This window comes from Cardiocondyla obscurior, linkage group LG08, assembly GCF_019399895.1.
Source record: "Cardiocondyla obscurior isolate alpha-2009 linkage group LG08, Cobs3.1, whole genome shotgun sequence".
Taxonomy (NCBI): domain Eukaryota; kingdom Metazoa; phylum Arthropoda; class Insecta; order Hymenoptera; family Formicidae; genus Cardiocondyla; species Cardiocondyla obscurior.
This window is the reverse complement of record NC_091871.1, coordinates 2,762,901-2,776,015: the sequence shown is the minus strand read 5'-3', so window position 1 is coordinate 2,776,015 and position 13,115 is coordinate 2,762,901. Positions and strand designations below refer to the sequence as shown.

Sequence of the window (13,115 nt, the reverse complement as noted above, 5' to 3'; positions counted from 1 at the left end):
GCCTGACACGGTGCGGCGTGGAAGTTGCAACTCGCGAATCACTTCACTTCGGAGCGGTGAGGAAGGAGGGGTAGAATAGAGGTACGAACGAGCGGAGGCTCGTATTTAGTTTTTCGCCCGCGATCGTAAGACCCGATATATCGTCCACCTCGGGTGAGAGCGACCCCGAAACGTTTCGAACGATGGCGCGGTGCACATTGCGCGTCGCGCGGCGAATACGCGGCCGTTCCTTTCGCGCTTTTCCCCACTATCGCATTCGCCGCGACGGTGTAGTCGGCGAGAGGCGAGAGGCGAGAGTGACACCAACGCCTCCGCCGGCAACCGGAAGCCCTCGCCAGCGTGCGCGACGACTCCTATGTGTACAGCTCGAATTTTCGTCAACGGTCAACCACGGGTGAATCACGATCCAAGGTAAACCGCGATTAATTTTCTTTAATTATATTTCAATAAAAATCAAACTTTTATTTATTTCTCGCTTAACTTCGTTATTACTTGCAGAAATAAATCTGCGTGGAAAATGGATGAAAAATTTTAAGTCGCATATTAAATTGATTCGTTTTCAAACTAAAATCGAAAATTAAAATTGAGGTTAGATTGAAATTTTGTCAATTAAAAAATAGAAGATCTATATCAAGTAGATATGATCAACATTTTTCAAGTGGTTACGTAAAGTAAAAGTAATTGGTTTTATTTTAAATATTTTAATCGCGTGGTTTTTCTTTAGTGGAGAAATAACGTTATATGTACAAATTATTTCTTTATAGGATATTTTTAACGAACGAACGAAAAACAGAGATCAAACGTAAGAAGGATATAAGCTCAAAAGAACAAGTTGTAAAAGTGGGGCACCCTATATGTCACGGACAAAGTGTAGTAAACAACACTAATTGCGTCAATGATCAAGACATAGATATTGGATGGACGTGCTGTTTTTATTCAACTTTTACGTTGTCGCAGTTTTAAAGTCTTTACAAAAATAACGATGGAAAACATCCAACCTTCTTTCCATCCCGGGATGTTAATTTAGAACTTTACATTAATTATTATTCTGTACTTTTTAAATCTTTTTTTTTTTTTTTTTTTTAAACATAAATGGCGATTTTTTTTCGAGGTTCGTATAAGCAAATTGCAAATAAGGTGTTGGAAAAATGGAAATAATATTTGACCGTTTCAGCAAAACTTTTTTTTATCGATAATAAATCTTGCAGGAGCAAAAAAATCTCTGTTTCAATGAACGTCGACGAGTATAAGAAAGCGCAAAAAGCATGGTACGCCCCAAATTAAATATTTAAAGGTAGTAAAACCGTTTTGTTCTTCAATGATGTAAGAACGTTCGTTCTTACTCTTTGCCGTATGCCACGGATAGATAAAAAAATGGAAGCGCGACGCAGCGAAGGAACCGTGAACTTTGCCGCGCGACAGATAATCAGCGATTGTTGCCCGGTGGCTCCGTACCCTCGGCGTATCCGGAGAGGGAATTTAAGTCCAGCTGGGGCACGCCGAAGCTCACAATGAGCCCATCGTCAGCCACGTGAGAGGCGTGGCCACGCGGATCGGCCGGAGGTCGCATTCCGCGCGGGTCCACGAGAGAACGATGCGAAAACCCTCACGTTCCCTTGCTTCCCTCCCTATCGCTGCTCGTCCCCCCGAGCGTTCGTCTTCCCGGGGTCGTCGTGGGGTACATAAGCTCCTCCCTGGTCCTCGCCGTGGTCGTCGTAAAAACGCGCCCCTGCAGGCACCGTATCCGAGGGAGAGAGAAGGGCGAGAAGGCCAGGGAGGAGAAACGGAACGACGGGCAGAGCGCGATGTAAAAACCCATCTTCCCTCGTGCCCCCTTTTCTCTCCGGTTCCTCCATTCTCGGCCGCTGCATCGCGCAACCCCCGGTAGACGAGTGATACGCGCCCGAGGAACCGATATTTTTGCAGGGTGGGACCCGACCCACGGTACCCTACGAGCTACGAGTACCTACCCACGGTTCCCTTGCCCACCCCGTTTATTCTGAGGCGCGCACGTTTTGCCATTTGAACGTTGAAGGGTGGATTCACGAGGAGGAAAACCTCGACGGGACACACACTTACAAGATCCTATTGTACCTCCGAAAGAATATTTTGCAGTCCCGAAATTAAAATCACGGAACGAAGCGTCTCGTTAACGTTCCTTTTAATTTTCAACTTCGAATTGAAATGTAAAACAAACTTTTTTATCGCGTCCAAAAGTATCGTCGGAGCGAGCGCGATCAGCCGCCTCTGCAAATTTGCCTAAAATTGCAGTTTCCACCGCGCTGGACGACGCGTGACGTAATACGTGCCGCTCGGCACGGGTATTTCCCCAAAAAGTTTCTCGCATCCCGGAAATCTCAGTTTCCACCGAATCTCTATTTTTCTCACCCTTCTCTCCTCTCGAGTCTTTCCTTTCGTCACCCCTTCGTCGCCGCTTCTCGCGGACTGCTCTTTTTCCTTCTTCGCCGACATCGCTACGATTCTTTTTGCCGTCCTCCCCATCGCCAGACCGCCGCCAACCCTCCCGCCGCTCTTATTTTTGCCCCCTGCCTCCTCGCGCCCACCCGCGTTTTATTCCCCACCGTGGCAGCCTTTCTCCGGACCGGTAGGAAAAGCGCGAGAGACTTTTATTTTCGCACGTAGAAAAAGCAAGGCGGAAAGGGAGGTTTTGCCGACAGACCGTTACTGCGAGGCGGACGTTTTTTGCGACAGCTCCGTAATCCATGAAAGGGTGAGAGAGCACCGGGAGGAAGCCAAAGGCACCGCGATGTTCGTTCGCTCGCTCGCTCGCTCGCTCGCTCGTACACTCGCGATTTGCATACAACGATCCGGACACTCCGCTCGGCTCGGCCGAGACTGGCAATTGCTTTACTCCGAGCGATTGTACGAGCCCTTGCTGAGACGGATAGGCCACTCAATTGTTGGATAATTCAATTTTTTCGCGACATCATGCCCCAGCACTCCGTCCTCATATTGGTATCGGGCAATATTACATTTTAATTCTGATATTATTTCGTCTGGAGTATCCTCAAAATTATCGTTTTTCTTTTTTTTTTTTTTTAATTAAAACGTATAAGTGTATAAATTAATTAAAAATATACTAATATTATGTAATATAGAAATTAATATATAACATTTTTACGTTATTTTCTTCCACAAAAAAAAAACAGCTAGTTTTTTTTTCGGCATTACGTGCAATTTCAAGATCTTTTAATATCTTTGTTCGCGAGAAAAAATTTTTTTTGCTAAATGTGCTTAACGAAGTACATACGATTTCTTGGTTGGAGATATGCAAATGTGCGGTAACAAGAGGGAGAGAGAGAGGGCCTGAGAAACACTTGGGAAAGGGGTCGCGCGATGAACAATTTTTTGACCGGAGCATACTAATGTCGTAGAAAAACCGTCAAAAAAAAAAACGAAGGGATAGACAACCGGTGAACATTTTCTATGCGTGAGATCTTGGTTCAAATTGCCGTAGACATCGCAGCTGCTTTATTTTTCGTAGAAATTGTGCGGAAATTAAAAAAGCAACATTGTTTTAAGATTTAAAGTCTTTCTCAATTAAATATGATTTTAAGACAAAAGAAATACGAAACGTTTATTAAATTATGAGAAAAACCCAATGAGAAATAATTGTATATATTATTTCAAGTGCTGCTTTTTATTTAGTATGCATCGATTTATACCGGAATTGTAATTACAAATTATATCACGAACCGATCGGAACGATTTTATCTTGTTTCGCAAGAAGACGAGATTAAAAGGCAGTACTCGAAAAAGCAAAAACATGGTATAAACGACATTACTCAATACTGAATTCAATACCAAGTTATTCAATATTAAGTACTTGATTCTTATTTCTGTGCAAAATCTCTGCTTGACAAAACTTTTAAGGTGTACTCTTTCACGTGTCGCTAAAATAATGCAAACAACAGATTTGTCGTTGATTCTGTAGCAGCTATAATTCTGTAGTTTATCTCAAGAAATGCATGAAATGCATAGACATACCGCTGACGAGATACTTGTCGATTGAATTTTTGTACGTGTACGTGTATGTCCGAGTGCACGTTGAGTGAAAAAAAAAATTGTTACACGATTCTTTTTATTGTTTAAACAATCGGAATAGCAGCTCGTGAAAGTATACTTTTAAACGCAGACATTTTAGGACAGAAATCGTATAGACGTTATATCTATGCATACTTAACACATACACAATTGTTATAAAAGTATAAGTTATCAAAATGTATAGAAATCTATTAGCCTAATTGATGCGATAAATCGAGCGGTAAAGAGGTAATCGGTGTAGTTGCTAAAGCAAAATGCATACATACTTATACTATTATTACCATTAGCATAAGCTCTTATCAACATAATACGTCTTGTCTGTATTAGTCTTGGTATCTACAAAAAAATGTTAACAATTATTTCTACATTTTAAAGAATATAAAAGTAAAAATTCTACCTAATGCGTAGGTACGTGGCATTGGATAGCTGTAAATATGTAAAAGAGAACTTTGATTAAAACATTTTACACGTGCAAATATGTAAAAAATAAAACCGATTGACTGTTAAATTGAATCAAGTATACTACAATTAATTACGTTACTCTAATTATTTCATGTTGCGATTGCTCTTCGATGACTTTTCATAAATTGATTATGAACCACATCCATATTATTCTTTTTTACTCGCGAATAGAATAAAACTTATTACCATAATTTTTTTTTACCGTAAAAAGATTTGGAATAAAATTATATAAGATAAAAAAGAACACATCACACACGATAATTTTTCAAATCACTGATAAAAATATTTTTTCGATCTATCTTAACACAAACAGCTTTTTAGGAACTCATTGGCGCTCTATTCTTAAAGCTACATTATAATTTTCAGGAGCGATGCATCGGCAATTACGGTAATTCTTCACTAATGCTACAAAATATAAATCTTTAGTATATATAATACTTTCTGTAATGGTTTTGCGATTTCTTTTCATCAAATATATATTTGTATTGCTAATTTTTGTCTGTTATAAAATTATAAAACTGATTAACATACTAAGAAATATATATCGAAGTCGGTGGAGGGAATTATATATATATATATATATATATATTATACGCATTCTAGAAAGCGTATGTAAATTGAAAGTTATGAAAATGTACATACATCTAGAAACACGTACTTTTTTTCTCTTCTCTTTCTGGTTTTCGGACATACTAATGGAAGCATCGGGGATGAGGAAGCTTTATACACAACCATATTCGTACCATATCGGACTGCCAGTCTTTGGCTCTTTCTCAGCGGGAGGTTCTGTGAGCGCTTCATCTTGCCCTGCATCCTTAATTGGGGTGCTGCCGATGTTTTTTGAGTCGTTTATAACTGCCGATACTTTATTGTAGATTAAAAAGGGACGTGACTCAATTTGCGTTTCCGGTTTCGTCTCCATCTGTGCGGCATGCACATTATCTCCTTGTTCTTGGAAGGACTCGTTCAACAATCTATCTGTAGGTAAAGAAGCAGAAGATGGTGGAGAATCATCGGTATAGTACACTGTTCTTCTAGTTCCAGCGTGTCCCAACGCATCAGACCCAAAAACTCTGCTCGGTCCGGGTAAACGATAATCGTCGGTGCTCGCGTCTGAATCATTTCCGCCTGTGTCTGATTCGTACGTTTTACTATCTGACTGCTTGGAATCTTCAGCCCACGATCGTCGATTCTTGTTGAGAAGCTCCGATCCGGCTTTTCTGACTCTGCGAACTAAACTTGCTCCAAAACCTTTCTTCTTGGTAGTGCAGCTGTTTAATTTTCTGTAATGTTCCATAATCTTATCTTCCAATTTTTCTTTTTGTCTGTACAAATGATTAACTTTATCCGCAAACAGTTTCTCTTCCATGTGGTAATGCTCTTTATCTTGAAGCGAATGTGTTAAAAGCTCATGATACTGTGTAAACAATAAGCTTATATGCTCCATTAAGGACCGCCTGTCATTGTCCAATCCAGAGTTCATTTCTAATAGCCTATCGCATCGTTCATGAAGGCTATTGACTTCTAATTTCAGATCTGAGCACTGTTCGTCTTTTACGCTAAGTTCGCCCTGCATTTCAGTCTGTTTTAAGCTCAAACGGTTCATCTCGATTTTATTCTTTCTATAATCATCTTGCAAGTTTCTATACTCTGCTTTCAATCTTTCACTAGCAGTATATAAGTTTCTAAAATCATCCTTCAACTTGGAATGTTCTCCTCGTAAATTATTCAAGCTTTTTGTATTGTTAATCAAAACTTCTCGTTCAGATTGTAACGTTTCACTTCTCGTTTCTAATCTCTCACAAGTCTCACGTAACGTTCTGTTTTCATTTTTTACGTCTCTTAAATTTGATTTAAGAGCATCTCGTTCACGACGCAAATTCTCATATTCGTTATTTAGTTGTTCATGCAAAGATTGTAAAGTATTCTGATCGTGAAGTAGGGCGGAGTATACGTTCTGTTGTGTGCTGCGTTCTTTTAAGAGCTCTTCTTTTTCCGCGACAAGTTGCGAATTAGCTAATTGTAACGCAGTATGTTGGGCGGTTAACGAATTGCTTTGCGATTGTAACGTTGTTATGTGAACCTGGAGTTTCGCATTTTCGGACAACAAATGCTCCATTGCTGTTTCTGACATCGATGTCTTTATTTGTAGCTGTTCCAATTCTCTCTGAAATATCATATAAAATATAATATAAAGTATAAACTACACGAAATGACATTTTTCAAATCTAAATACCTTCAAAGGTTCTATCACGGTTTCTAAGGTCTTATTGACATCGCTTTCTTTGTCAGGGGATGTCGCAGACTCGGATGTAGTTTCCTCAGTATTTTCCGATACAAATGACTTTTTAATAAGATTGATCACTTCTGGTATTTGAGCAATTCTGTAACAATTAAATTTATATGCATAATATAATTACAAACTCTTGAAAAAAAAAGGTAAACTTCTTTCTACATTAGTTTTACTTCTATCCGCACCTTTCCAATATAGTCTCTAGAGGTTGAGATAGCAATATATTATCGCTAAGACCTAGTTTCTCCAAAACCGTGTACAATTGTTGATTACTTAGCTTTTCTGCGACCAAATTAGTTTGAAGTATTTCTAAAGTTTCTCTATCAATTGCGGCTCGTGAATCGAGCTCTTTACTAGATCGCTCAATTTCTTGTAATCTAAAAAAAAGAAAGTACTATTTTATAATATTGCAAATTATTTAAAATAACGTATTATACGAAGAAAAAAAATTGACTTCTTCACACCTTAATATCTGTGTAACGCAATCTTGCATTTCCTGTTCAAGTTGCACTACTTTTCTTTCTAGAACTTCAATTGTATTCGTAGCTTTATCCAGGGCTACATCTTTTTCCTACGATATTACATAGAATTTTTTAGGGCCATATTAAATATTCATAATACGTAATTAATATTTACCTCAATTGTTTCTCTACATTTGTGAATATCACGTTGCGCAGCATCTTTCTCTTTTTCCGTTGTCGTTAATCTTGTTTCAAGATCGAGGCACTTGGAATTAATGTCGTTGATATTATTTTCGATAAGCTTTAATTCTTCAACTTTTTGATTTGTTGTTTCGAGAGTGCGATCCAAATCATCAGCTCGTCGTTGCACACTCTCCAATAACAGTTGAACACGTTGTTTCTCTTTCACTGCAGTATCATAATTTTTTTCCAGTTCCATCATTTTTACATGATGAATCTAAATATAACAAAAGAAACAACAATTATATATCTATCAATACCCAAAAAGTACTTAAATGTTAAAAAGAAAATTAATCTAACATACTTGGACCTCTTGTTGTTGCTTCTCGAAAGAAGCTCGTTGATTTTTAAGAGTGTTTTGAAGTTTCTTATTTTCTTCCAATGCCTGCTTACAAACTAACTCCAAATCAGTGTTTTGTTGCACAAGTCTTTCTTTATTATCGTTCAATGAATCAATTTTCAGAGAAAGTTTCTTTTTCTCCTTTTCCAGTTCCAAAACACGAGAGGAATTTTCATGAAATGAACTTTCTTTTAGCGACTCGATTAAAGTGTTTAAACGACGATTTTCGAGTTCTAATTTTAATGCTCGTGTCTGAGCGTTACTCGTTAATTGCTCGGATAATCTGTTATCATTGTGCACTGAAAACATTAAATATTATTTAATTTTTTTTCGTTTAAACAGAAAATAATTGTTTTGCTGATAAACATTTTTTTTTTTTAATAAGATGCTACCTGGTTCTTCGGAATCACTAGAGCCAGTTAACGCAGCTTCACTGGCAGCAGCTTTCGTTAACTGATGTAATTGCGTATTTTCTTCAACGAGCTCTTGATATTTTTCTGTGTCAGCAGCGCGTTCCTGTAAATTAATTTTAATTTAATTTTAATCTTATTACGCATATTATCACTTTTGCAATATTATATAATTCTTACCAATGCCATATCATTAAGTAGCTGCTTATACTTAATAATTTCAGACTCAAGCTCTAATACTTTGTCAGCTCTATTTCTTGATGAACTTAATTGTTCTTCAAGCATTTCTCGAGTTTCCATTAAAACTCTTCAATACAAATAATAATTGTTAAATATATAATAATTACATTATGCAATATATATTGTTTACGTCAAGAGCATATAATTAAAAAAATATTACCTATTATCCTCACGCAACTCTTCTATTCGTGTTTTATAAAATTCAATATCCGTAAGTTTTTCTCTATATCGTGTTACTTCTATTTCTAAACGGTCTGCTCTGTCTGCTCTTTCAATTACAGCGTCCAATTCATCTCTGTATGATTTAGCAGTACGAGCTTCGTGCATCAATTCTTGATTCTAAAATTATAAACTTTATATATTCGCTATAAAGATAGAAATCGTGCGATATATATTACCTCTTGCCTTAATTTTACAAGCAACGTTTTATTGTGCTCTAACTCTTCTTTACATTCGAGAAGAGCTTCCGTTTTTTCTTCCCTGTAAAAATTGTATAGGAGTAATGATACAGAGTATACTGTGATTTAAAAAGAAACAATGTTCTACGAATAAAAAAAAAGTATACACAAATGTAAAATACATTTTTTCTTTTAGTTCTCCAAAAATTATTTTTAATATAAGTAACGATATCTATAATAACACAGAAAGCTACATAAAAAAAAAAAAAAAAAAAAAAAATACATACAATTCTTGACGCTGCTTTCGAACTTTAGACTTCCAGTCGGCTAATTCAACCGCGTAATGATGATTATCTTCTCTTTCAGTTTTAGCAACAGGATGAGACTGTGGCACCTTACTTATATCTTCTGATTCTACACTGATTGACGAATCATTTCGCTCAACATTGTCATCCAGCACTGTATCCCTCCATTTCTGTTTGTATAATATATAATATTACATAACTGTAACTTTAAACTAGAAATACTCTTAATTGTAAGAAAAAAAACAATTAGATAATCTGGAAGAAAAGAAATTGGTGTATGTACCTCTCGATATAAATCTAACTCTTGGATCCACTTTTTTATTTGGACAAACAAATTTCCCATATTTGCATTCTCCATAGCATCTTGAGTAATGACTATATCTTGGTGATCTGTAACCTAGATACATTCAAATTTAAACATTACTATATAAATATTATTTATATTTTTATATAAAATTAATAATGATACCTGTTTAATGCATTCCACTATTGCAAGCTGCATGTCAACATGTAGGGTTTTTATCTTGGTAATAAATTTTTCTTTATTTGGACACTGGACAGCACATCCAAGTAATAACAACAGCAATAACTTCATATCTGCTATGTACAATTCTGGCTCTTTTCCTAAATTAGCAACGTCGGGCAATTTCAAAATTACATGATCTAATTCCTCCTCATAAAATTGTTTTATATTCTGTATCACTGTCCTCAAATTTTTTATACGTATAACGGGATTGTTGTTGGACGGGAGCACTTCGTCGTGCAATGGTTCTGGGTTGCTATAAATAACGATAAAAAATATCAACATTATACTTAAACGTTCAATGCCAAAAAAAAAAAAAAAAAAAAAAAAAAACTTACATTTGTAGGAAGACGCTGTGCAACAAGGCACCATCCACTAAGTCTTCATAGTTTGCCAGCACATTGGGATCTTCCAAACAGCTAGCCAACTGTAAGCAAAATAAGCTCGATTAAAATATTACGTATCAAGCAAAAATACATAGTACAACAAGGATATCATTATACTTTCTCAAGTACCGGCGAGGAAACTTGAGAAATCGCAATCTCTCAATCGACGAGACTCACCCAGGTGACCAATGGCCCCGCCAAAAAATCGTCAATTTCCGTGGAAGGCATTTTCGTGGGACTTTACGCAGAACGAGCGGGTACACGGCTATCATCGGTGAGTCGACGTTGACGTTATCTTTCCCACGACGGGACACTGTGAGGGGGAATCGCTTTCTTACTCCGCCTACGAGTTGTGTGAACCGCGCCCGGCGTCGAGTCGTCGAGTTCCCCGAAAGCCTACGCCGAGGAGTTTCCTCGGCGAGCGAATCGCTCGCGGGAGTCGCGGGCACCCCAGCGCGATCGTTCAAATCTCCGCACGGTCGGCTCGTCGAACGTCGCGGTCGCGGACGAGACGCGGATCGGCGTTGCAGCGCGCGTCATTCGCGCAAGAGGAACAACATCGCCATCGATTTAGCCCAGGCCCAAAACCTTGTCCTCGCCTCGTCAGCGTCACGAACGAGCGGCCGGTGCGACTCCTCGTAAATCCTCAGGATTGACACAGCTGATTGCGTTTTCATAACAAAAACAGCAAGAACAGAGTCGATCGCGGTATGCGTCGCGCGACTACTCGAACACGATTGGCGGAAAGCCGCGCGCGTTTCTCCCAACTCCAAGTTCCAGTCCAGGTCGGACGACCAGTCGTGTAGTCCAGTGTAGTCGGTCAAGCGAAGCGAAGTAAAGGTAACAACCATTTACTTACACCCTCCTAACTTGTATATGGCGTTTTCTGCGGCGACAGCGGCTAGCGTACGTTACCCTAGGCGGCAGAAGCAAAAGATGAGAGAACGAGAGGAAAATCAGTCATCGGCAATCCGGCCGGCGCGGTATATAATACATGCGGCACATGTGAAACTCCACGCACACGACGCTAAAATCGCGTTCGCTAGCTGCCGTCGCCGCAGTAAATGCCACATCTGCTTTTCAGTGTATGTATACGTACTTCGTTAATAAATAATAACGAACGATCGATTTTAACTTAAAGATTCGTTTTTTACAGGTCGAAAACTGCAAGAAACCAAATTATCAACGACATCAGAGAGTGAACCCGTCTCTTTTAATTTTATTTAATTATATTTTGCAATTGGAATGGCTCGGCGATTAACTAACAAAGAAAGACTCAAATCGTTGTTTGCCGTGACGAGTAGTGCTGTTGCTCTGTTCGGCGGTATTTCTCTGTATCAAGGCAATGAAAAATTTTATACTGACGTTGCTATGCCTGTAGTGCAACTAATAAATCCAGAAATTGCTCACAATTTGGCAGTGAAAGCTTTAAAATATGGTCTTGTGCCAAAGCAAAGAACAGAAGATTCTAAGTTGCTCAAAACGACCATGTTAGGCCTGGAGTTTAGCAATCCAATTGGCATGGCAGCAGGATTTGATAAACAAGGAGAAGCAGTAGAAGGATTGCACAAGATTGGTTTTGGTTTTGTAGAAATAGGTAAAATCTATTGCCAAAGAACAAATCATTTTTTTTGTAATCAATATAACAAAGTATTTTACATTGCTTTCTCTTTCACAGGTTCTGTAACACCTAAGCCTCAATCTGGTAACTCAAAGCCCAGAGTCTTTAGATTACCGGAAGATCGTGCAGTCATAAATAGATATGGATTTAACAGTGATGGCCATGATATTGTATGGGAACGTCTCAAAAAATTAAAAAACGAAAATTTTCATGGCGTTCTCGGGGTGAATTTAGGGAAAAATAAAGAAACAAAAGATCCAATTCAAGATTACATAGATGGTATAAAAAGGTTCATAGATGTGGCAGATTATTTTGTGATTAATGTGTCTAGTCCTAATACTCCAGGTTTAAGATCTCTACAAGATAAGAACAATCTAAAAGAGTTATTGACCAGGATAAATGCAGCAAGGGAGTCAATGGGTAGCAAACAACCGTTATTTTTAAAACTGGCTCCAGATCTGTTGGATTTAGAACGACAAGATGTGGCAGATGTAATTTTAAATAAAAAATCTAGAGTCGATGGCTTAATTTTGTGTAATACCACAGTCACACGACCGAACTTGATTAATTCGAATAAGCAAGAAAATGGAGGTCTCAGTGGAGCACCTCTTACAGATCTTTCTACAGCTATGATATCTGACATGTACAAACGAACGCATGGCAGCATCCCAATTATTGGAGTAGGTGGAATTTTTTCTGGAGCAGATGTTTATGATAAAATAAAAGCTGGGGCTTCGCTCGTGCAACTATATACCTCATATATATATAACGGGCCACCTTTAGTTGGCAAGATTAAAAGAGAACTTTGTGAAATACTTGAAACTAATGGGTATACTTCTGTGACTGATGCAATAGGCAAAGATGCTAAAAATAAATAGATAATTCAACTTTAATGCGTTTACATATACAAATAATATAATGTTTAATGCAATGTATATACATCTTGTTGTAGATAAATAATATTTTTTTTAACTGTTAATATTTTTATGAATAAATAAGAGTTTATTGTGTTCCTATTAAATGAGTATTAATTTATTAATATTTATACGTGACCTTTGTAAGCAACAAATTAATGTTTTCTATTGTATTTGGTTTGTTTTGACAATAATTTTTAATAAAATGCATTTGCGGTACTTAAATTCTCGCGCTTAAAAGTTCGCTGATTGCTGCGTGGAGACGCCACAGACGCACGCTTCGGGTTCGCCTCGCTCGCGATCTAGCTCAATCTGTCAAGGCTCAATCTACGTTTGAAACTGGCGAGTAGCGCGAGAAAATTCTGGCCGACGAACCTTCGCCGGCACACGACTATAAAACCGCTGATTGATCCTGTGCCGCATAAAAACTTAGTCATCAGAGCTTTCACTTTTTTGA

General features: G+C 38.0%; 2 protein-coding genes and 1 long non-coding RNA gene across 5 annotated transcripts; 2 read left to right on the top strand and 1 right to left on the bottom strand.

Annotated features, from left to right (window-relative positions):
• Positions 1 to 342: 342 nt before the first annotated feature.
• LOC139105238 (uncharacterized) lies at positions 343 to 4,578 on the top strand. Its single transcript, XR_011546146.1, has 2 exons — positions 343 to 411; positions 499 to 4,578. It is a non-coding gene; the product is annotated as an uncharacterized lncRNA (long non-coding RNA).
• On the bottom strand, positions 4,551 to 10,443 carry Girdin (protein girdin). The gene is made up of 15 exons (XM_070661195.1): positions 10,301 to 10,443; positions 10,076 to 10,164; positions 9,684 to 9,993; positions 9,498 to 9,611; positions 9,197 to 9,384; positions 8,910 to 8,991; positions 8,672 to 8,850; positions 8,452 to 8,578; positions 8,254 to 8,377; positions 7,826 to 8,160; positions 7,457 to 7,738; positions 7,285 to 7,391; positions 7,006 to 7,197; positions 6,764 to 6,911; positions 4,551 to 6,694 (listed from the first exon to the last, which is right to left on the bottom strand). Exons 1-15 carry the CDS (start codon positions 10,349 to 10,351, stop codon positions 5,249 to 5,251), a joined length of 3,774 nt encoding a protein of 1,257 aa, XP_070517296.1. The 5' UTR covers positions 10,352 to 10,443; the 3' UTR covers positions 4,551 to 5,248.
• Positions 10,290 to 12,765, top strand: Dhod (dihydroorotate dehydrogenase 2). 3 transcript variants are annotated; one of them, XM_070661216.1, is made up of 3 exons: positions 10,290 to 10,397; positions 11,280 to 11,720; positions 11,802 to 12,765. In XM_070661216.1, the coding sequence occupies exons 2-3, from the start codon at positions 11,369 to 11,371 to the stop codon at positions 12,620 to 12,622; spliced, it is 1,173 nt and encodes a 390-aa protein (XP_070517317.1). In that variant the 5' UTR covers positions 10,290 to 10,397; positions 11,280 to 11,368; the 3' UTR covers positions 12,623 to 12,765. The 3 variants fall into 3 exon arrangements, with proteins under 3 accessions (XP_070517317.1, XP_070517315.1, XP_070517318.1); XM_070661214.1 differs by lacking the exon at positions 10,290 to 10,397 and adding an exon at positions 10,824 to 10,963; XM_070661217.1 differs by lacking the exon at positions 10,290 to 10,397 and adding an exon at positions 11,020 to 11,208.
• The last annotated feature ends 350 nt before the right edge of the window (positions 12,766 to 13,115 follow it).